The sequence below is a fragment of the Epinephelus fuscoguttatus genome, linkage group LG4 (genome assembly GCF_011397635.1).
Source record: "Epinephelus fuscoguttatus linkage group LG4, E.fuscoguttatus.final_Chr_v1".
NCBI lineage: Eukaryota > Metazoa > Chordata > Actinopteri > Perciformes > Serranidae > Epinephelus > Epinephelus fuscoguttatus.
In genome coordinates, this window is record NC_064755.1 from 14760235 (window position 1) to 14782501 (window position 22267).

The following is a 22267-nucleotide window of genomic DNA, read 5'->3' on the forward strand; positions in this document are numbered from 1 at the left end:
ATTTTCCCACCTCAAATTTGACTTGATTTGCAGCTTGAAAAGGGGGAAAAAAACATGGTTTAAATATATTCTACCATGCCCCCATTGACACAGATACACATTTGCAGGATATGTCGTTTTTTTCCCAGAGAACTTGGCATAGGACAGAGGTCTAATTTTGCCCATCACTGCCAGGGCCGAGCCTTGCGAGGCTGTGACACATGTAATCGTGCTCTCAGAGCAAGCAGCGTGGCAGCCAGTGAAAAGCAGGTTGCTGCTCCTCACCTCCCCCACAGAGCCATCACGGACAGACTCTGTCAGGACCCAGCCTCACAGGCTTTGTCCCCATTTCACTCTCAACCTGATCAGTAATTCCAGCCGCTACCCGCTGGGGGTCCTGGTCACCTGAACCTCCGCAGACGAAATGCATGTGAAAGGGATGTAGATCGTTAGCTGAGAACACGAAGCAAAACCGACAAGCTGCAGCCTGACGCAGACACACACTCATGAAAAAATGAAAGGGGCTGTAACAAGCTTGTAGCTACAGTGTAAAAAGAATAATGCATTTCGACTTCACACTTGCTGACCCACTCTGTCTGGATGCTATTGTTGTGTGTGTGAATGTGCTGTTCAGTATTTGTTATTCTGTTGTATTGAATCTCACAGCGGGTTAGTCGTCGTCGTCGTCGTCGTCGTCGTCGTCCTCCGCTTATCCGGGTCCGGGTCGCGGGGGCAGCAGCCTCAGCAAGGAAGCCCAGACAGTCCTCTCCCCAGCCACTTCCATCAGCTCTTCCGCGGGAACCCCGAGGCGTTCCCAGGCCAGCCGGGTGATGTAGTCCCTCCAGCGTGTCCTGGGGCGGCCCCGAGGTCTCCTCCCGGTTGGACATGCCCGAAACACCTCCCAAGGGAGGCGTCCGGAAGGCATCCTTACCAGATGCCCGAACCACCTCAACTGGCTCCTCTCGATGTGGAGGAGCAGCGGCTCTACTCCGAGTCCCTCCCGAATGTCTGAGCTCCTCACCCTATCCCTAAGGCTGAGCCCAGCCACCCTGCGGAGGAAACTCATTTCGGCCGCTTGTATTCACGATCTCGTTCTTTGAGTCACTACCCAGAGCTCGTGACCATAGGTGAGGGTTGGAACGAAGATCGACCGGTAAATCGAGAGCTTCGCTTTCTGGCCAAGCTCCCTTTTCACCACAACGGACCGGTTAAGCGCCCGCATCACTGCTGACGCTGCCCCAATCCGCCTGTCAATCTCCCGCTCCATCCTACCCTCACTCGTGAACAAGATCCCGAGATACTTAAACTCCTCCACCTGAGGAAGGACCTCCCCCCTGACCTGGAGTGGGCAATCCACCCTTTTCCGGCTGAGGACCATGGCCTCGGACTTGAGGTGCTGATTCTCATCCCAGCCGCCCACACTCGGCTGCGAACCGCCCCAGCGAGAGCTGGAGGTCACTGCTCGATGGAGCTAGGAGGACCACGTCATCTGCAAAAAGCAGGGACGAGATTCTCCCATCACCGAACCTGACACCCTCCACCACTCGGCTGCGCCTAGAAATTCTGTCCATAAAAGTTATGAACAGAACCGGTGACAAAGGGCAGCCCTGGCGGAGTCCAACCCTCACCGGGAACAGGTCCGACTTACTGCCAGCCACGCGAACCAGACTCATGCTCCTTCGGTACAGGGACTGGATGGCCCTTAGCAAAGGGCCACCCACCCCATACTCCCGAGCACCCCACAGGATGCCCCTGGGGACACGGTCGTAAGCCTTCTCCAAATCCACAAAACACATGTGGACTGGTTGGGCGAACTCCCATGCCCCCTCCAGCACCCTGGCGAGGGTAAAGAGCTGGTCCACGGTTCCGCGTCCGGGACAGAAACCACATTGCTCCTCCTCGATCCGAGGTTCAACTATCGACCGGACCCTCTTCTCCAGCACCCTGGAGTAGACCTTACCGGGTAGGCTGAGTAGTGTGATCCCCCTGTAGTTGGAACACACCCTCTGGTCCCCTTTCTTGAAAATGGGGACCACCACCCCGGTCTGCCACTCCAGGGGCACTGCCCCCGATGTCCACGCAATGTTGCAGAGGCGTGTCAGCCAAGACAGCCCTACAACATCCAGAGCCTTGAGATATCCGGGACGAATCTCATCCACCCCCGGGGCTCCGCCGCCTCGGAGTTGTTTCACCACCTCGGCGACTTCTGCCCCAGAAATTGGACGACCCGCCCCTGAGACCCCCGTCTCTGTTTCCTCACTGGAATACGTGTTGGTGGGATTGAGGAGCTCCTCAAAGTATTCCTTCCACCGCCCGACAATGTCCCCAGTTGACGTCAGCAGCTCCCCGCCCCCACTGTAAACAGTGTGAGCAAGTTGCCGCCTTCCCCCCCTGAGGCGCCGGACGGTTTGCCAGAACCTCTTTGGAGCCGATCGATAGTCTTCCTCCATGGCCTCACCGAACTCCTCCCACGCCCGAGTTTTTGCCTCCACGACTGCGCGCGCGTCCGCAGCCGCCGGTACCCGTCAGCTGCTTCCGGAGACCCACAGACCAACCATGTCCTGTAGGCCTCCTTCTTCAGCCTGATGGCTCCCCTCACCTCTGGTGTCCACCAGCGGGTTCGGGGATTACCGCCGCGACTGGCACCAGCGGCCTTGCGGCCACAGCTCACAACCGCCGCCTCAACAATGGCAGAGCGGAACAAGGCCCATTCGGACTCAATGTCCCCCTCCGCCCTCGGGACGCGGTTGAAGCTCTCCCGGAGGTGGGAGTTGAAGATCATCTGGACAGGTTCTTCCGCCAGGCGTTCCCAGCAGACCCTCACTGTTCGTTTGGGCCTGCCAGGTCTGCGCGGCGTCTTCCCCCACCATCTGATCCAACTCACCACCAGGTGGTGATCAGTTGACAGCTCTGCTCCTCTCTTCACCCGAGTGTCCAGGACATATGGCCGCAGGTCAAATGATACGACTACAAAGTCGATCATTGACCTGCGACCTAGGCTGTCCTGGTGCCACGTGCACCGATGGACATCCTTATGTTTGAACATGGTGTTAGTTATGGCCAAACTGCGACCCGCACAGAAGTCCAATAACTGAACACCACTCGAGTTCAGATCGGGCAGGCCGTTCCTCCCAATCACGCCCCTCCAGGTCCCGCTGTCATTGCCCACATGAGCGTTGAAGTCCCCCAGCAGAACAATGGAGTCCCGGTTGGGGCACTGTCCAGCACCGCCCCAGGGACTCCAAAAGGGTGGGTACTCTGAACTGTTGTTCGGTGCATAAGCACAGACAACAGTCAGGACCCGTTCCCGACCGAGCGCAGGGAAGCAACCCTTCGTCTACTGGGGTAAACCCCAACGTACAGGCAGAGAGTCTGGGGCTATCAGAAAGCCCACCCCGGCCCTCCGCCTCTCACCCGGAGCAACTCCAGCGAAGGAGAGAGTCCAACCCCTCTCAAGGACTAGGGCTCCAGAGCCAGAACTATGTGTCGAGGTGAGGCCGACTATATCTAGCCGGTAACGCTCAGCCTCTTCCACAAGCTCCGGCTCCTTCCCCGCCAGAGAGGTGACATTCCATGTCCCAAGAGTCAACTTCTGTAACCGAGGATCGGACCGCCAAGGCCCCCGCCTTGGTCTGCTGCCCAATCCACATTGCACCGAACCCTTCTGGATCCCTCTACGGGTGGTGGGCCTGCAGGGGGACGAACCCATGTAGCCGGTTCGGGCTGGGCCCGGCCGGACCCCATGGGCGAAGGCCCGACCACCAGGCGCTCGCCCACGGACCCCAACCCCAGGCCTGGCTCCAGGGCGGGGCCCCGGTAACCCTCCGGGCCGGGTACACTTGTCCTTGATCATAACCATCATGAAGGGTCTTTTGCCGCCTTCCCCCCCTGAGGCGCCGGACGGTTTGCCAGAACCTCTTTGGAGCCGATCGATAGTCTTCCTCCATGGCCTCACCGAACTCCTCCCACGCCCGAGTTTTTGCCTCCACGACTGCCGCCGCCGCGCTCCGCTTGGCCCGCCGGTACCCGTCAGCTGCTTCCGGAGTCCGGGTTAGTCCCTACAGAAAAGATCTTAAAAGCCTTCTAGCCGTGGAAGTTGGCCAGTTTCTTTGTTGGTTTTCCTGAATATTCTCACTTTTTGCCAATTAAACTGCAGTCTGCCTCCATCAAGTCACACTGTTATAAAGTTTTGTTTTTCAGAGTTTGAAAAACCTGACTGAAAGAGCTTGTTGACTCCTTCATCTCGTCCTATATATTTTTGTCTCTGTTAAGTTTCTTTGCATATTGATGTTTCTATTAATGTGCATTTCCGTTATTCAAGGCTGTAAAATTAAAGCACCCCTCTGATTTACAGAAGTTTGGCCCTGGTGTAGGGACCCTGCCTCAGCTTGAGCCACCAGTGGTCCAGGTGGTGGTCAGCAATGCCAAAAACCAACACCAGCAATCGGACAACATCCTGCCCCAGATTGCCAACAAAGGGGGCCAAAACAACTATCAAACACACCAGGTGAGGCTATCGTACACCAGCAGGCTCTAATGGTTTTGCATTATAAAACCTCACTATGTTTCTGATGGGTAGAAAAGGATTTTAGAATCAATATTTCTCTTCAGCGGGTTACATAACTCAAACATGAAAAACAACAAAGTCGTGTCAGGGAAAACATTATGAGGGTCACACTGTAGTTGCTCAGTCTTTTCTTTGCTCATAATAACAAAGGGACTCTATGTTCTCTGTGTGTGTTTGTTGTACAGGATGAGAGGCCGAAGCCCACCCAGCAGTTCACCATGAGGTTCGGGGCAGCAATGGATAAAGTGTCTGTCTCCCGTAACAGCAAGATTTTCAGCAACAAGCTGGAGAAAGAGAGGGCATATGAGGGTCAAAGGTTACCCATGTCCCCCATAGGTACGTTAGCATGGAGAAGAATACAATATAATATCTTTTGGGGGTGTTCCAACGCAAACATGTAACTAAGTAACAAATTTGATGCAGTAAAAATAGCATGCTGGCATCTAAGTCGATTCACAATCCTCTGCTCTTGGCAGAGGTGTAATCAATATGATAGTGAGTCATCCCACCCTCCTCCTCTCACTTCCTGTTGCAGAGGCACTGAAGAACTTCAAGGAGCGGCTGACGGAGTTTGAGCAGGAGGAAATCATGGACTACGCAGAGATCTGGTTCCTGGGTCTGGGCTCTCAGAAGATAGAGGGTTCCCAGGGCGCACCGCAGAACTCTGGATATGATGACGAGCATGGGAGCTACGTGAGGGTAAGATGGGTGGTCCGTCACAATGACCATTAAGTCTTCCATGTCACTTAAGCCAAGTGCGTTCACAATGTTTGTGGTTGAAACTTGAGCCTGACACACAAACTTTGAAACAAACATCATGAAAAAAGATACATACAAGCATCTGCACTAAAATAGTTGTTTTGCAACTTCCAAGTCTTACATGTCAACATTCTCAGATTACTTGAAAGCTCCAACAAGTTTCCTAAACAGCTGCTGAGGTCAGCTTTGAAAAAGAAAAGGTGACTAAATATACACTATGATGAATTTTACGCTGTATCTGTAACAAATCTGAAGTAACTTGGTTTTCATAAATTGCCACCAAGAAAGGGAACTGACACAATAGCTACCAGAATTAAATCTGAAACATAGGGTATAAATCATTACATGGTCAGCAGTGTCAATAATAAACTTTTTTATAGTTCTTTGAAAGGCCCCTTGATTATTTGGAGCATCTTTCAGCCCCATTTAAAAGCACATCCACATGTATGCAATTGTACACAGATGTGAGATCAAAGTAATTTAAAGCCTGGGTCTTCAACAGGGGGTCCGTGACCCCTAGGAGGTCCTCAGGGTTACTGCAGGGGGTCTGCCAAATTATTGTTTAATAATTCAACTTCTGTTTTGTGATGCTTATTTTTTCCCCAAATTAAAATACATTTCAACATCAATCCAACATATTATTAGCAAATAAAAATTGTCTTAGTCATAAAAAAGCTCAGTAGCACAGTACGCGACATTAATGATAGGCTAACTGTTACCAATGAATCCTTGGGCAAACATGTTAGCCAGCTAACGCTAACTCACTAGGCAGCATTAACTACACTAGTGAAATTAGCTGTATTATTATTCCAGTTGTACAACATTCTTGTGGGCCACAATGGATCGTTTCGTAGCTTCAGCAAGAGACTCTGACACACCGTCCACCTCAGAAACCACAAAAGTGCCAAAAGTGCAGAGGATGAGACTAATGCACCTCGCCATGCTACAGCCGCTGCTGACCTAGCAGCTAAAGGCAAGCACAAATGAGAAAACACCCAAAAATATTCAAAGAAATATCTCAGGTGCAACTCAGTTTTGTACGATATATCTAGAAGGAGGTTCCTGCTCTGTCTCTGTTTGAGCCAAGGGGCCTGAGAACTTTAAAACACCCCTGATTCAAAGGAAGACGAACTGAAACTGTGAAGACACGTTAATTATCATTTCACAGACTCATGCACGCACACACGCAGGCTCTTAAGCTGTCTAAACTGAACTGTATATGACCAGATGCCTTCATATGACCTTAATCCCGCAGCTGCAGACACGAGCCCGCCAGTCTGTTGGTCTGACTTCATTGTTTAATACTGTACACAATAAACTGAACTGAGGTCATCAAACCCCGTGACAGCAGGCTGAACTGTCTCGTATAAATCAGGTGACTGACAGGCAGTTATGTGTTAGACAATGTGTAATGACTGAGCCGTTTTAGCCTGAGTGACTGACCATTGTTTGGACTCTTGTGTCTCTATTGAGGCTCGTCTCGCTGTCACAGGCTCGGACTGACAGTTACAGCAAAGCCATAGCACAGTTTATACTGTAGCACGCAGCAGAGCAGTGTGAGTGAGCAACTGTATCGCCACTAACTAAATAACACGTGTATCATTAACAGTAGCTATTATAGATTAAAACTCTTTAAATTACAATGAATTATTCATATAGTTTATTTTGCTGTTAGTGATTGCTGTATGATTATTTCATTTAAAGCATACACTGCATAATAGTGAAGACTGCTCAAATATTCACAGTGCTCTTCCTCTTGCTTTTCCAGGTGCTGCATGACCACATTGGCTACCGCTTTGAGGTGCTTGAAGTGATCGGGAAAGGCTCCTTTGGGCAGGTCCTGAAATGTCTGGACCACAAAAACAATGAACTCGTAGCCATTAAGATGATACGCAATAAGAAAAGGTACGAGTACACACAAATTTCATTCTCATTTATTAAATTTCCTTTGATTGAACCTATAAAATACATTCTGTAGCATTTTAACATTTAAATTACACTTCACTAAACACTTATAATAACTTATTTGTCACATTCAAAGAGTCCGTTTTTGGCATTCGTTTGAGATCTTATACCTCGTTGTGCGGTTTTCCCACATGCCTGCACCGTGATCACTTTACATTTTAAGGTGTCTGCCAAATCATCAAGATCCTGATTTAGCATGATAGAAGTCGGCACCCTGTGGTGTTATCTTCCCTGCACTTCTTCAGCGAGGCTCACAGTGGCAGCGACTGCCTGAGTGTTGTAGGTTGGATGCAGGAGCCATCGCGTCTTACCACAGCTTCAGTAATGCAGAAAACAAATTGTATTAGCCAATCTTATCTCTGTAGAGGGAGAGGATTGTGTATAGTTGACATAAAGAAATATCCTGGGATTTTAGAGATGGATGTACTAGGAGACACCTCTATCAAAGACAATCGGCAGCAGAAATGTTCATATATTAAAATATCAAAAGATTCCAAAGCGTCTTAGAATATATAACTATTTTGACATGTCAGAACCCAGAACCTGAATACATACATTTATTTAATTTGGCTCCACAGTACCTAGAGATTGTCGTTAATATCTTTGAATTTCAGTTGTCTAACACCTCCCGTAAATTTGTCTGTAGGTTCCACCACCAAGCTCTGGTTGAGCTGAAGATCCTGGATGTAATAAAGAGGAAAGACAAAGACAACCTCCACAACGTCATCCACATGAAGGAGTACTTTTACTTCCGAAATCACCTCTGCATCTCCTTTGAGCTTCTCGGGTTAGTGCTGTCACTCGTATTCTACATGCATGCATGCAAGCAAGCAGGCCGGCATGTTCAGAACTCAGTCTCATAAAGACATTCCTGAATAATTGATCCGTTAATCAAAGGTATTAAGGTTAGCCACCTTTCCCCAGGTACAACAGCAGGATCACTGCACCATCTTATCAAAGGCAATTCTCACTTGCCTCTATCCATTAATTCTAACACTCCGTGACCACAGTCAACCACGAGTCAAGTGATCACCTGTGTATCTTACGCCATCTGTGTTTCGGCGTGGATCGCAACTGATATCTATTTGAAGGGAGATAGTTTTGTGTATCACTCAGGCTGAATGACCTTTAGAGGACGTCTTGGACTGCCACCTTGTCTAACATTACTGTCACCGAATCCTTTAGTTAAGGCCTTGATTAGGGCCCTATCTCTTACCCCTTCTTGCTTCATGGTGTGAAGGCTCCAGTTACACAGTCTAAAGAAGTTTATGCTTATTATGTGTTGCAAGAAATAGCAGGAGGACGCATTCTGTGTCTCTGTCTCCCTCTGAATGTAAGCACAATCATAGATTATTTACGTACATGCTTGGCAGTCAGTGGCTGTTTTATTTAGAGTAATGTAAAGTATAGAGTGACATCAGACTTAGCCACCTACTTTTTTGAATGTGTTTATTTGAGGAAGTTCTTCATGTGGGGCATCTTTTAATAAGTGATCTGTATTAAGCTCGCTCTGCTATGTCAAATGGTGCCCCTAGAAATTTTTTATAGGCCTGGCCAGATGGGTCCATTGAAAATTCTAAGGGTGGCTCACTAAAAGCAAAATCACAACTGAAATTCAGGAATTCACCGATGCTGTTGTAGTATAGGCTAGTTGAAAACTATGTCAATATGGAGAGTTAAGGAATCACACACTGATATCCCTTGGTTTCCTATTTTGCAGTTAATGTAAATAATTATCTGATGTGTTTAGACCAATACTGGTACAGTTAACATTTTGAGTTCCACAACAATCCTGTTTTAATGTGTCATGTACCTGTATGTGCATGTTAGGCAATTCATTGTTCTTCAAATAGGCTTGTCGTCCTTTACTTAAAAAGCAAATGGCGTTATTTTGACGTAATGCACGGATTGTAACGAAGTATTTAGTGGGAACAAGCCTACTCAAGTTTAAAAACATGATGTTGTGTGTGCAACCCACCGCAATAGATTTAAAAGTAGCTGATAGCAGTTAGCAGCTAACTCAAAGAAGAAGAACAGTGGTTGAAAATGTCCACAAATTGGGAAAACAATGAGGTCCAGGAGCTCCTTACCCTCTGAGCAGAGGACCAGATCATCCCGCATATAGCAGGGACAGTAAATGATTTTCATTGCCATGTTACGCCATTGTTACTGTTTACGAAGCGCTGCTGACACACATATTTTTTGTTACATGCCTGTCACGTCTCTTTGGATTTCGCCACTCCAGCATGCTGTCTAAAATCACACACTTGAGCGGCATGATACCACCGTCGTGGTTCTGTGTAAAAATGCAAAGGCAGAATAAAGAAGGGACTTCGTAGCAGCCCTGTAGTGCAGTCTCCTTGTAAAAAGGGCTGAGGTACCCATGGCATCCCTTGGCCACCTCTTGGGGTGCCCCTGGCCATCTAGTGAAAAAAGTACACAGACGATTCTAAAAGTATTGTAAAGAGGAAAAAAGGGAAATTGATCCAACAGTACTGTGAACTAACCATGCATCCTGTTTTGTTTCTTTCATCAGGGTGAACTTGTACGAGCTCATCAAAAAAAACAACTTCCAGGGCTTCAGTCTCGCTCTTATCCGTCGCTTCACCCATGCTCTTCTCAGGTGCCTGCAGATGCTGCACAGGGAGAAGATAATCCACTGTGACCTCAAACCGGTACTGACTTCATAGTTTCTTTAATACCTGAGCTTATTGTTGTGATAGAGAAAATAAAAATAGTCACCAAACTTGGTATGGACCACACCTTTGCACTGAATCACTCTCCTGCTGTTGATAATGGTACTGCACAAAAAGTCCCCAGAACAATAGTGTGAATGTTGCTCCATCTTGTGGAGCAGTACAAAATTGCAGCAGCATTATATAAAAGCCAAGTGTCTAAATGTTTTTGCTTCTACTGTGAACAGGAGAACATCCTTCTGTCTCAGAGAGGGCCAGGGAACATCAAGGTGGTTGACTTTGGATCAAGCTGTTATGAACAACAACGGGGTAAGAGCATAAAACTCAACTGAGGGAATATGCAGGAGTTGTTTTTACCATATTGGTTCACATCTCTATCTCGGGAACATATCCCTCACAGTCTCTTCTGTCTTTTCGATTAGTGTACACCTACATCCAGAGTCGCTTCTACCGCTCTCCAGAGGTCATCCTGGGTCACCCCTACAGCATGGCCATTGACATGTGGAGTCTGGGTTGCATCCTTGCTGAACTCTACACAGGCTATCCTCTCTTCCCAGGAGAGAGTGAGGTGGAGCAGATAGCCTGCATAATGGAGGTATGACAAGGAAACATGACAAATGTAAATATGTAACAGTTTTGCGACATGGTTGTTACCTTGCGTCAGTGTGTTAAGGTGTCCCAATATTTTGACTAACAGGTTCTTGGGATGCCTCCGAATGATTTTGTTCAGTCGGCATCGAGGAAGAGGTTGTTCTTTGGTGAGAATTTATCTTCAGTTTCAGATCTTCTTTATACAGTATGTCTTATTTCTGTGGATATTTAAAATGTTGCACAGCAAACAGTGTAAGATTACTAGTACTTTGCAGAATTTTTAAAATTGCTCTGTGCAGAAATAATATGAGTACTTTGTTTGATAATTGTTTGCAGACTCAAAAGGAAATCCCAGGAACATTACTAATAGCAAGGGGAAGAAGAGGAGACCAAACTCCAAGGAGTTGTCCGCCGCGTTGAAAACAAATGACCCTTTGTTCTTAGACTTCATCAAACGCTGCCTCACGTAAGTTTACTTTAAATATCTGCTTTACTTGTCTACAAAAACAGACTTTTTTTTATCTGTAATGGGCTGCAAAAAAAACTTTGTGACTTTTTCACTAAGAATGCTTCAGTGACACTATAATCAAGTAGCAACTTACAAAATTAAATGATTTTTCTGTATGTGTTTTCAGGTGGGATCCGACCAAACGTATGACTCCAGATGAGGGGTTACAGCATGAGTGGATCCTGGAGGGAAATTTCAACAAAGTGCGTCCAAGAACAAGGCCGACAGTGAAGAAGACCTCAGACAGTTCGACCAGCAAGCCCGGTAAGAGTGCAGCCCATCTCAGCATCCATACATCATGCGATATCCATCATGTAGGTGAAAGCATTCATTTTTAATAGACCTGGATGCAAAAAGGATCAAATGCATGTATCATTTGATTGGAAAAGGTTATGGTACTACTTGGTACTAGGTTATTTTGGTCATTACCTTTAATGAGTACCAATACCCAGCCCTACGTACGATAATACCCACATTTACAGAGCATTTTAATGTGTACATAAACACAACAAAAATCTAAAGTAGAGGAAAGACTTGCCTGACATCTGTAACATTGGTACGGTTCAGGTTGAGCAGGTACATGCTGCTCACACTCACCAACTATTAGCTGATGCCATAGCAGCAGACATACCAGCAGGGTTGTTTTGTGTTCACCTTGAGCTGACATTTAATGTTCTTTTGTTTCCATGGCACAGGGGAGAAGGTCAGCTCAGAGAGCACCACCAATGACAAGCAGAAGAGAGACGGTTCAGCAACAGGAACAAAGATGGCCCCTGCCGAGCGTCTGCGACCCATCGGGGCCTCAGCGGAGGAGGAGGTTTGTGAGAATGAGGGCAAGCTCTCCACGGAAACCAAGCAGCAAGAAGGAGGTGGGGAGAGGCCCGTTCACATCATCATCAAACCTCAGGAGGAAGTGGGCACAGAGGGAAAAGATAGCCAGTGTTTGCCCCCTATCATGTAACAGGCAAAGGGAATCGTGCTGCTGCACTCATGACAGGTGGGAACTGATGTGTCCCACTCCCCACCTGAGAGTGACTGAGATGGTGAAGTGGAAGTAGATGGACAGCTGAGAGAAAGTTGCAACTGTTTGGCACTGCACACACAGAAAATTTAAAGATCCTTCATGTCATGTGTCTACATGACGTCACAAAACATGTCAGAGAAGTCTGAGTTTCAAGTTGGAAATCAGCTCAAGTGGAAACCAGTTCCCACATGCTGTGAACAAGATATATATTTGTATGGAGGGGACACGATGATCATCAGCAGAGACGGTCATCTTCTATTTATTGATTTAAGTAAACAGTCATAGTGTATTTTTTTTTTGTTCTGTGGAACTTTGAGTTTGTATGACAGTGAAGTCAATCAACCAGTTGTATTTTTTTTTTTTACAAAGGAGTCAAGATGCAGTTGCAGGCACTTTGTTTAAATGTGTCATAACTTAGAAACCAAGATGTCTGCCACCTAACAATGCACATGTTGGATTTAGTTCAAATGGTCAAAGCCCTAATTCATAGCAAAGCAACAACCTTCTGCTATCTCCTGTTATATTTATTAAACCCAATCTTTGCTGGACATCGAGATCTTTAACAAACAGGTTTGAACACAACACTTCTCAGTTTCCATGTTAAAAAACAAAGTAGGTGACTTTAAAAGGTGCATGGGTGTAACACTGATCAAATCTTTATTCTTCTTTCTTTTAGTCATTTTAGCTTTACTTTCATAATGGTAAGATGTTTTAAGAATTGTGTGCAATAAAGGCTGAGCCAAAAAATGTTTTTTTAATCATGTTAACAAAGAAATAATCATCAGACACTTTTTAATGGTAGAATGCAGTTGATGAATTGAGATTTCACTTATTTATTATGTTTGATCTTATGTTTCATATTTGTTTAACACTTTAATTGAACAATCATAAAATATGTATTTGTAATAGACTTTATTGTATATATTTCTGCTGTAATTTCCTTTGTATGTGTAATACAGAACATATTTTGAAAAATATTTCAGATATTTGTCGAGGGTTTAGACAAGGTTTTACTTGTTGTGTTGTTACTGTATGAAGATATTTTGTATGTCTGTGTTATTCAGAACATTTTTTTTATATTAGAAACAAAAAGACAATCCTGTTATTGATAGTTTGTGCCTTGCAGTATTAGACATCTTGCACTTTACTATTGTGTGTGTACACCTGGATTAGAAACCGTTGGATTCTTACCTGTCAAACAGACAAGGGTTCAGACTACCCTGCCAGGATCCCCTTTTTTTTAATAAAATTATGTTGTGTCTCATGTTACAGAATATAATGAAACAATTGTTTCATTTTTAACCACATTTTTACAATTGATTTGTGTCTTTAGTCGCCAACAGAGTTCTAATTTAAATTTAATACAGACCCATGCCCTCACTATCTGTTAGCAAAGCAACAAGGGATCCAGAGAGGATGGATTGTAGCTGAAATAAGAAGAGTTATGGTATAGTTATATACATTATTATGTCTTTTTGTCTTTTATGATGAAATAAAAGGTTGTTTCAAAGAGCATATTGTTTCATATGTCAACATTTTTATCCTAACTTAGGTTTCTGTGATGTAACTTGAAATGATGCAGAGGGATCTCTGACACATTGTTCAAATCTAAATCAGACCATAGCCGACATAGCTGTCATTTGTAAATGTAAAGTGTAGTAATAGTTTTCACAGCCCGGTAAATACAACATTTATTTATAAATTAGAATTGTAAAATCCATCTCTCAATTATTTCTGTTTAATTGCAGTTTTCACCTTGCTCTCTATAATTAAAGATGTGTAAGCAGAGTGCCACAAAAAGGGATATATATGTGTGCCACTTACAAATCACAAACATTAACAGGAGGCTGTAACATCCATGTGCTGCACAGTGCTGCCACCTGCTGCTGTGTGCAGGAACAGGTGGGGGCTTGTACTTTCTTTACTTTGAGTTATCCAGTGCATTATAAATACTTATTTGAAATAGCTTTTAAATAATAATTATTACATCTATTAATTATTTTGGTATCACACTCCAGATTCCTCAGTTTGGGGTCAGTCATAAACTAAGAGATGGGACTATAGGAAGCAGAGATAGGCTAAATGTCGTTTAACTGCCCGTTCTTGGACAAAGACTAGCCTGTCTGATGTGATGCTATGACCTGTCCCCATCACAATGACTGACATTAAGCCACTCATGCTGGAAAATGCCAGAAAAGGTGGATTGGATATAAAATGCGGAGAAATATCTTACATGCAACAGTAATGTGGCAAACCATGAGTCATTTAAAAATCAATTTTATAAAGCTAGTGTTTATTAATAATGATGCATAACACGTTTCACACTAATAAATGGTGAGTCAATGCTTATTAATTATTTATATAAAGGGCTTGGTACAGTATGCCTAGTATCAAAACAGACAGTGTCATACATTATGCAAACACATGTCAAATTATGACGTCATTATTTTATGACAAAATTGCTCAATGACCACAAAATAATAAAGCTAAGTTGGATATGTCTCCGCCATGAAAACTACTGCGATCTCAAAAACTCAATCTCACATGTCCTCTCAGGCCTTCCATATAATAATGTTGTCTCAGACAATTTCATGTAGAAATATTTTTCATCGTCAAACCTGACGTTGTGTTACTAAGACTTGTGTCTGTATGTTGACAAACAAACATTCTGCACACATTTTATGTTGTTGCTGTTGTCTGTGAGTTTTATTTTTGTCTACAGTGCACGCAACGCTACAGCGCAGTGTACGTATTTTGGCCCACACGGTATGCCGTAGCCGGAAAGATGGCGACCGTAGCGGTGGTTAGCCGTCCTGTGAGTGTCCTTCCAAAGATTACAAGTGAGTAATATCCAAACAGTTGGCATTTTATAATTACATTAACGTCTTAGAGTATAATGCTGTGGTTTCAGATCTATACGCATATTTCATCGTAACTCAGGCTCACCGTTTGAGCATATACTCGGCTCCAGTGACCTTGCTAACAGGCTCGGCTAGCCACCTGCTAGCAAAGGCTTTAGCTAGCTGTTAGCTCACAGTTGGTCCTTTGAATAATTCTAATGTTATTAGACACATATAACATGTAACAACCCGCACTTTTTGTGCGTGAATAAATGAATAATAATAGGTGTAGTCAGGCTGAGCGTTAGCCATTACCCTACCAGTGAGCTACCTTGACGTGACGTCTCTTACAGTGGCTCAAAACACTTGTTGTTTTTGCAAACGTGGTTACATTAACGCCATTGTAGGTTGTTATTCTCGCAATATATCAACAGCTGCAGATGTCTGACACTGATCTGTGTTTCTACAGTAACTATTCCGACAATAATATGCACCTGCACAGTGACATCAAGCTAGCGTTAGTTCTTGCCTGCTATATGGTTCACATAAACTGACTCTCTTTAGGTATTCATCCACTCACAAAGTCTGAGGTTCCTGCTAACAATTTTATTATTCGTTAGGATGCATGCAGCCTTTTTAGATGCCTTCTTTTGCATGTTGTGTTGATTTTCCTCCGGTCAGTGCATACAGTAGTTTCCCATTTCTTCACCTCAAGTCCAGCCCTAGTCTGCAGTGTGTAAGAAAATAAATAGTGGCATATAATACCACAACATTTAGATGCTCAGTGTCACATTGTCAGCATTAATAATCTTTAGTTATTGAGAGCTTTTTATTCAGCTGTGGTCATTTTTAAGGCAGTTGTTTGTGGTGATGCTTGTGTGTTATTCTAAAAGGTATTTCTAATATCAGTCAACTCTATTTATATCAACAAGGTTAAATCACAATATGCACCAGTAACACCTCTTAGTATAATGCTGTACAATTTAAGAGCACTGCAAACCTCTGTAAAAATGTTTTAGCATGTGGTAATCTAACAGGTAATGTGGATCAAACACTGCTTGTGTTCCTCTGCTCTCAACAGGTAGCTGCTCTCCTGCTGTACTGTCAGCTGCCTCGGTCACCACAGTCCAGCAGAGGAAGCTGCACCATGCCCTCATCCCCAAAGGGAAAGGAGGACGCTCCTCCTCCAGTGGAATAGCGGCAACGGTGTTTGGTGCCACAGGCTTTCTGGGCCGATACGTGGTCAACAGGCTGGGTGAGTTAGAAATATTGTGTAAATACTGATGTGCAGTGATATGCTTATTGCACACTAATAGTTCCTTTATTTTATTGTGAATGGTTGTCAGTATCACAGCAGAGATTATGGAACCTGCTTGCCACAAAATTATGTGAAACTAAATTCCTACATATGTTGGATAAGTCAAGTGGCAGTGAGGTTGTCATACGGCGCTTTCTCCAACTCACTTTGACTTACATTCAGTTAATTATGGGATACACGGATCCAATTGTATTTGAGAGCAGTTTGCTCAAGGAGAATCTGAAAAGCCTGTTTCAGCCACGACAGTAACTGATGTAGAAGGCAGTCTCCAGAAAAGGGTGGTGAAGATTGTGGTTTTGAATCTCAGTGGCTGACATGAGCTACATAATCATTATGTTTATGTTTACTGCAGGTCGGATTGGTTCTCAGATTGTACTCCCTCACCGCTGTGACCAGTATGACGTCATGTACTTTAGACCCATGGCCGATCTTGGACAAATCCTTTTCATGGTAAGATGCGTACATACGGACAAACAGGCATCTTGTAGAAATGTTGTAGCGCTCATGAATAATGGGTGACTTGATTATTGCAAAAGTCATAATCACGATTATTTTGGTAAATACCGGGATCATGATTAGTTAACACAATTACTCACTGACTTTGGAAACATTATTCATCTATTGAATTTTTTTTTTTTTTTTTTTTTTTTAAACATTTTTACAGTGGATTTTCTTGGAAAATTTTTTTTTTAAAAAGCTTAATAGATAATATTTTTTAAAAAAAAAAATGAAAATGCAATAATATGAAATATATGAAAATGCACGTTTCTGGCCTATCTTGTTGCAGGAGTGGGATGCCAGGAACAAGGACTCCATCAAACGGGCTTTGGAGCACTCTAATGTTGTCATCAACCTAGTGGGCAGAGAGTGGGAGACGAAGTATGTGAAGACTGGAATAATTATTTTTTATATGATGTTGTTCACATAAAATAAAGCTTTGATTTGGCGTTAAGATGAGGTATGGATGAATATTGGAGGACATTGCTGAACGGGTGTGCAAAGTGTATAATATTTCTTTTCTTTTGGTGTAAAGGAACTATCACTTCGAGGACGTCTTCGTGTCCATCCCTCAGCAGATTGCCAGGGCAGCCAGAGAGGCTGGCATCACAAAGTTCGTCCACATGTCTCACCTCAACGCCGACATACGCAGCCCGTCCAAATACCTGAGGAACAAGGTAACAAGGGCTGTTTCTCCACATGCTGCACATCTCTTCTACTCAGTCAAACTAGTGTATCTGTGTTTCTGTTGTACAGTGTACACGCCTTTAAGCCAGTGAAGGTTAACTTGTATGAATGTAGTTGATCATTGTGTATAATGTTCTTTTGCTATAGGCTGTAGGAGAGACAGCAGTGAGAGATGAGTTTCCTGAAGCCATCATCATGAAGCCCTCTGAGATCTTTGGGAGGGAGGACAGATTCTTCAACTATTATGCAAGTAAGACAGCTGTTTGTGTCAGTGACTATTTTTTCATGCACAAAATACTCAAATTTTTTGCCCTGATTCCGCAAAAAATGAAAATGAATATTTGATAGGAATGTCCCAATCACATTTTTTTTCTTGCATACGATCCGATACCGTGTCCTTTATTTTGAAACAGGGTCCGATCCGATACTTTGCAAAGCATTAAGAAAGAATAAAAAAGAATGCATCCAAGTTGTCCCATAAGGTTTGTTTTTTATTTAAATAGTATCCAAAAAGCATATCAGTGGTTCAGCAGCACAAAATGTAAACAAATTCAATATCTTCTTCTTGTCTTCAACAAACAAAAGGCCTATATCTTTATACATTGGAAAGCGGAGGCAACAATGAACAACATAGATGAAAAACCTGGCCGTTTTTGTTGTTTTGATTCCTCCGATCTTTTATTACCAATTCCGATTTTGTAAAAATAACGTGATCGGAGCCGATACAGGATCGGGACATCCCTATTATTTGATTAGTATTCCCGTTGACATGCAGCAGTGTATACTCTGATTAATGTGCCCAAACATGTCTTTTATCACATCAAAATATGCTACAGTGAAACAGCTGGAACGGCTCCTGCCATTTTGCTTCTTTGTGTCAAAATAGGATTATTTTTTTTTATTAATCTGGTGGCCCACACAGTCTCCCTCTTTCATTCCTTCAGCCACCTTCTTGAAAAGTTCACTGCTGCGATATTTGTGCATATCAAAAAATTGATACCCAAGTCTCTCATTATGTTTAAAAGTAGGACTGTTTCTCCTTCCGACTAGAAATTTGGAGTTTTCTTTTGGGCATGCATCTGTACCCCACAGCCTTGCAAACTGTTGGCTCATTGGTTTGTAAAACGTATCCATCACAACGCACAGAGCTGACTGTAAACAGGCAAGAGGCCGTGTGTGTGTGTGTGTGTGTGTGTGTGTGTGTGTGTGTGTGTGTGTGTGTGGTAAAAATCCAATTTTAGACGCATATACCTAACATACTCCTGAAACCTGAGTAATATTGGCATATCCCACATCTTAATGGGAAAATGACTTGTATCAAATATTGAATATTGTCATGTTCGAAAGAATATAGGAACATTTGTTACATATTTAAATGTAGTCAGTGAAAGAGACTGTGAAAGCGGTCATAATCTGTAATCAACCAACCAGTCCGACTCTAAATGACAGGAATGTGACATATAAGGTCGTGTTTGTGAATGTTGCTGCGCCTCTTTTTGGTGCTCTGTCACAGACACTCCAATTTTACTTGTGCTGTATATTAAATGCAGTGTTGCCTCCACATCAAATTCTACAGACACAAGTGGAGCTATTGCTATAGTTTTGACCACTTCAGTGTTCAGCAGTGTTGAAAATGTTTCCCTTGGTACTAACAGAGAGCCAGCTATCCGGTGAATATTTAATGTGGGGCTTTAATCCTTTTCAGACATGCGCTGGTTTGGCAATGCTGTTCCACTCATATCCCTGGGGAAGAAGACTGTGAAGCAGCCTGTTTATGTAAGTTTGTTGAAAGGAAGCAGCTATTTTAATGTGTTCCCTTGTATTCAATCTAAATTTCCAGAAATAATGTTTGCGTGTGGCTTGTAATTACATTCTGTCACCGAGTGAGATTATTTACAATGAAGCCATTCTGCTGATTCTGTGTTAGTGGCCCAACTGAAGGTTGTGCTGGCATTTGACAACGGGATTGTTGTGAGATGTTTCTTGGATTTGTGCCTGCAGAATAGTCCTGTTGCCAATCCTAAAACTTGTTTGCTGACATCAGAGTCATAGTTCAATTTTGTGTCACCAGCCAAATGACTAGCTATAAGCGTTCTTACAGCAGATAATGTCCAATCACAGTGTACTTTCAAACAAATTGTCTGATTAACTTGGGTTTCCAATATTTTCCATTTTTACACTTGTCCCATTTTGTCTAAAGGAAATAATACACATTGAAAATCCTACTCGCTGAGTGTGCTTATGAAATGAGCCCAACTAAACCGTCTCTTTCCTCCCTCAGGTGGTGGATGTGGCCAAGGCCATCATCAATGCCGTCAGGGACCCTGATGCTAATGGAAAGACATATGTATTAGTTGGGTAGGTGATCAGCATTTACATAATTTGTTTGAAAATCTGTGCCAAGGAGTCCAGCTGAAATACTGAATTGTTAATACCAGTGATAATGTAAAGCACAAATACTGTGTTGTCTTTAATTTATAGCAGATCAATCAGCCATAATTTGTACTGAGCAAGAAAGTGTTCTGATGAAGTCATGGGTGCGATTTAAAGACAGGGATGACTTTAAGTAAAATTTAGAGACCTTGGACCTCACTCACCAACCTTTAGTAAGAATAAATTTCTTCTTAAAACCCAGGAAGGTTCTGATATTCACCAGCATTTACTTATGTTACGCCGGATTTCCACTGGATGCGTGTCCGTTGCGGAACGGCAGCGCTGGTTATCCGCTGCATGCTCCGCCGTTTGTCAATACCCACCGGCTGCGTTTGCTGTGCGGTGCGGTGCAGCTCCGCCGGAAGACATCTCAGTGCACTGCCATGATTAATATCTCCTCGTCCATGGTGTTCACGGGGTGAAATGACGCCTGAAAACCTCTGACCTGTTGACTTCAGGCCTGCCTCTGCCCATTATGTAGTTTTTAAGGTGTAGTGCAGGGAAATGTGATCCGCCGTGAACACTATGTACTTTATTTTGAAAATTAACCGGATGTTTTATTGTGTTTCTGTGCACGACTTCCTGCCCCGCACGATCTGCTCTGTGCTGAATTGCTGCGTTGTGCTCCGGCGTCCGGCAAAAACAGAAGTCCTGCGTATCTGTTGCGGAAGGCTCCGGAGTGCCGGAGCTGAGACGGAGCCGGAACGCAGCACAGCCACAGCGGGTGGAAACACACACATTGACTAGAATGGAATCCTATCGGCTCCGCTGTCATGCCGGAGCGCAGACGCAACCAACACGCATCTGGTGGAAATTGGCCTTTACACATTTTTAGCATCCCATGCATTGGTTTGTTTCATGAAATATCCACTCCTGACACTAGTAGATATGATAGCTCATTAGCCTGGTGTTCTTTCTGCAGAGGCACCTCCACTTCAAAACAGAAGTCCAGTATTCCACCCTCTTTAGAATTCTCGTTTCTCTAAACTTTACTTCTCCAGTCTCCCTGTGTTCACACGGCCCTGCAGTCTCATGTCCTTCTATGGGGATTTGCAGGCATTTACCTATGCTAATTAGGATCAACCGACATGCACTGTCACTTACAAGGACAATGGGATTCATTATGTTAAGAACACAGGTGCGAACAATTCTGCTGCTCAAGAACACACTGTGAATCTGTCTGACTTTTCTTAAGAAGAAGAACAAATTTAAGGAAGATATTGGTGAATGAGGCCCCTTGTTTGCGTGCAGTGCCTGCACAGAAGTAGTCTGTTAAAGACAGGAAGCCTTGTGTCAATACATGTTGGTCTGTGGTTCATGTTCTGTCTTTGTATCACATGTGAGCACACATTCACATGATGAGGACTCTGCTTCATAAACTGTTTTTGTCCTGTTTTCTTGTCGTCTAGTCCCAACCGTTACCTCCTTCATGACCTGGTAGAGTACATCTACGCTGTGGCGCACAGACCTTTCGTGCCCTACCCCATGCCCCGCCCACTCTATCAGTAAGTGCTTTACATGTCTGGGTTTTTTTTTAACTTTTTTTTTTTTTTTTTTTTTTTACAGAAACAAGGTATGTTTTATGTAACTTACTCAAACAATCAAACACACCAAACCCAACCAATTTACTGGTGAGCGTGTGTGCTAACAGTACCCCGACAGTTTATGAATAGTATACCTTTAATTGCATGTGTGCAATAATATTAAAGCACGATGAAAACCTGTACATGGATCTCTTGGGTGCAGTTGTTCTATACCATTGTAAAATAATGTCTTCATTTCTGTTTTTCTCATCAGCCTTGCTGCTCGGTTTTTCACAATGAACCCATTTGACCCCTGGACCAGCCCAGACAAAGTCGACAGGGTAAGACACCCAAGACTGTTGGTGTAACTTAAAACTTGAGGTTTTGAAAATTGTCCCACCACCTGTGGAGCCTCATTAGCTAACACTAAATCTATACTGTGCTTTTCTTTTCTTTTCCAGTTTCACGAAACAGACATGAAGTACCCAGGACTTCCTGGTCTGGAAGACCTCGGTATCACTCCTACCACTGTAGAACAAAAGGCAATCGAGATCCTGCGTCGCCATCGTGGATTCCGTTACCTTGAAGCCGACTTGGATGAGGCAAAGCCAGCCAAGACCGTCAACTATTAAACTACAAATGGCACCAGGGAAGCCAGGGGATGTTAATACCTCTGATTGTTTGGTCTTTAATTATATTCTGTACATAAATAAAAAAATATCCTCCAAGTGTTGAATGTTGTTCTTGTTTGTTCCATGTTGTTTTCATTAGATATGATTTTAACCTTACAGAGCTGATACAGAGTCCTTTTACATCTTTCTAACTTATCCCTCCTTGCCTCTTCTCTCCTGTGACATGGAAATGGTTCCCTCTCTGCCA

General features: G+C 43.8%; 2 protein-coding genes across 3 annotated transcripts in view; both read left to right on the plus strand.

Moving 5' to 3' along the window:
- dyrk4 (dual-specificity tyrosine-(Y)-phosphorylation regulated kinase 4) overlaps window positions 1–13598 on the plus strand; it is a 35033-nt gene extending 21435 nt beyond the window's left edge. For both annotated transcript variants that reach the window (XM_049574951.1, XM_049574952.1), the window contains 12 exons: window positions 4334–4486; window positions 4732–4882; window positions 5082–5245; window positions 7074–7210; window positions 7917–8057; window positions 9807–9945; window positions 10194–10275; window positions 10389–10561; window positions 10664–10724; window positions 10894–11023; window positions 11193–11329; window positions 11761–13598. In XM_049574951.1, coding sequence (XP_049430908.1) covers window positions 4334–4486; window positions 4732–4882; window positions 5082–5245; window positions 7074–7210; window positions 7917–8057; window positions 9807–9945; window positions 10194–10275; window positions 10389–10561; window positions 10664–10724; window positions 10894–11023; window positions 11193–11329; window positions 11761–12026 — 1734 coding nt within the window. In that variant the 3' untranslated portion in view covers window positions 12027–13598. The remainder of the gene's footprint in view (window positions 1–4333; window positions 4487–4731; window positions 4883–5081; window positions 5246–7073; window positions 7211–7916; window positions 8058–9806; window positions 9946–10193; window positions 10276–10388; window positions 10562–10663; window positions 10725–10893; window positions 11024–11192; window positions 11330–11760) is intronic.
- A 1200-nt stretch (window positions 13599–14798) lies between these two features.
- ndufa9a (NADH:ubiquinone oxidoreductase subunit A9a) lies at window positions 14799–22116 on the plus strand. Its single transcript, XM_049575207.1, has 11 exons — window positions 14799–14929; window positions 16011–16184; window positions 16600–16697; window positions 17035–17126; window positions 17281–17422; window positions 17580–17682; window positions 19138–19208; window positions 19714–19790; window positions 21275–21370; window positions 21663–21729; window positions 21850–22116. The coding sequence occupies exons 1-11, from the start codon at window positions 14875–14877 to the stop codon at window positions 22018–22020; spliced, it is 1146 nt and encodes a 381-aa protein (XP_049431164.1). The 5' UTR covers window positions 14799–14874; the 3' UTR covers window positions 22021–22116.
- Window positions 22117–22267: the final 151 nt, after the last annotated feature.